The sequence below is a fragment of the Priapulus caudatus genome, unplaced genomic scaffold (genome assembly GCF_000485595.1).
Source record: "Priapulus caudatus unplaced genomic scaffold, Priapulus_caudatus-5.0.1 Scaffold740, whole genome shotgun sequence".
Lineage (NCBI taxonomy): Eukaryota > Metazoa > Priapulida > Priapulimorpha > Priapulimorphida > Priapulidae > Priapulus > Priapulus caudatus.
This window is the reverse complement of record NW_014577801.1, coordinates 141551-143213: the sequence shown is the minus strand read 5'-3', so window position 1 is coordinate 143213 and position 1663 is coordinate 141551. Positions and strand designations below refer to the sequence as shown.

Sequence of the window (1663 nt, the reverse complement as noted above, 5' to 3'; positions counted from 1 at the left end):
CTCTCTCTCCCCCTCTCTCTCTCTCTCTCTCTCTCTCTCTCTCTCTCTCTCTCTCTCTCTCTCTCCTCCTCTCTCTCTCTCTCTCTCTCTCTCTCTCTCTCTCTCTCTCTCTCTCTCTCTCCTCCTCTCTCTCTCTCTCTCTCTCTCTCTCTCTCTCTCTTTCATCTCAGACGCACACATTGCTCTCTGACTAGCAACGCTACGACATCAGCGTACGAATCGACTTGAATCAGTCCAGAGCGAGTACAGCATCTCGCTGTGTTATAACAACCACCTATATACACGAGTACAATGCCTTGTAATGGACACAACGCACTGACCACGGCTTCATCGTCACGACAACACACGAAACCGTCGCGTCGCGAAAACAATGTCAAATCCACCGGCGAGGGGCCTCCGTGTGGCGATTAATTGCCACGGGCGCCACCTGGCGAGTGACTCCGCCTCCGTTGAACACTATTTACATCCGCCGGTACCCGCGGGAAAACCGCGCTTGACAAGTGCCTCCCTATAACGGCAACACGGTGCAACGCACCCACGATAAGTCTCACGAGGCAACGTGTCCGCACCGCCGGAGAACGGCGCCCTCTGGTGCTACGCCGTACATCCTGGCGCATGTGCTGCCCGACGACAACGCCCTCTGGTGCAATGACGTCCCTGTTCCAGAAAGGTGGCGCTCCCTAGCGGTGCGCGCCACGGCACGGCGGCGCCACCTGGCGTTACAACTGGAAGTTGAACTCGTCGAGAACGCCCATGCCAAACTCCATGTCGAGCGGCGACATCACCTGACTCTCGGGGCTGAGCATGGCCGCCGGCGACGCCACCGCCACCGCCGCCGCCATGAACGTAGAGGGCGCCTCCGACATCACGTCCTGCATGTAGATGTCGTCCATGTCGACGTCGTTCACGCACGGCGGCGCCATCTGCTCGCGTGACTCAGACTTGATCTGCGGCTGCGCCGGCGACAAAGGGGGCGCCACTAGCAGGTCCATGCTGACGGGCGGGACGTTGACTCCAGCGTCCTGCGCCTGCACCGTCAGTTGCTAGGCGACGGGAAGAGAAGCGAGACGTTAGTTCGCGACTACGGAAATTATTCTAAAACAAAATTCAAATTTTTTTTTTTTTTCGGTGTCGGAGGCGGAACGTCGAATCTCGCATTGCGGCGGCTCGCGCGCGCGCCCGTTGCCACGGCGACGGCAGCCTCGCTCACCTGCAGCATGAGCGTCATCTTGCGGTTGAGCTGCTCCGTCTGCTTGTGCTTCTGTTCGACCTCCTTCAGCCGATTGACCTCCTGCTTCAGCTCACGCATGTAGTCTACGGATGCCTTCAGTATGCTGCCCTTGTTCAACCTGAAGTCAAACACAGGTGCAATGAAACACCACACAGCCGACACCAGCAGTGCAGCAACAACCGTGCGCCAGCAACAACGAGGGGAGGACAGAGGGAGAACAGAGGGAGGACAGAGGGAGGACAGAGGGAGGACAAAGGAAGAACAGAGGAAGGACAGAGGAGGACAGAGAAAGGACAGAGGGAGGACAGAGGGAGGACAGAGGGAGGACAGAGGGAGGACAGAGGAAGGACAGAGGGAGGACAGAGGGAGGACAGAGGGAGGACAGAGGGAGGACAGAGGGAGGACAGAGGGAGGACAGAGGGAGGACAGAGG

General features: G+C 58.5%; 1 protein-coding gene across 6 annotated transcripts in view; it reads right to left on the bottom strand.

The window, feature by feature from the left end:
* Positions 1-137: 137 nt before the first annotated feature.
* The window catches only part of LOC106813215 (transcription factor E3-like), a 52927-nt gene continuing 51401 nt past the window's right edge, over positions 138-1663 (bottom strand). For all 6 annotated transcript variants that reach the window (XM_014817289.1, XM_014817290.1, XM_014817294.1 and 3 more), the window contains 2 exons: positions 1211-1349; positions 138-1043 (listed from right to left, as the gene is read on the bottom strand). In XM_014817289.1, coding sequence (XP_014672775.1) covers positions 720-1043; positions 1211-1349 — 463 coding nt within the window. In that variant the 3' untranslated portion in view covers positions 138-719. The remainder of the gene's footprint in view (positions 1044-1210; positions 1350-1663) is intronic.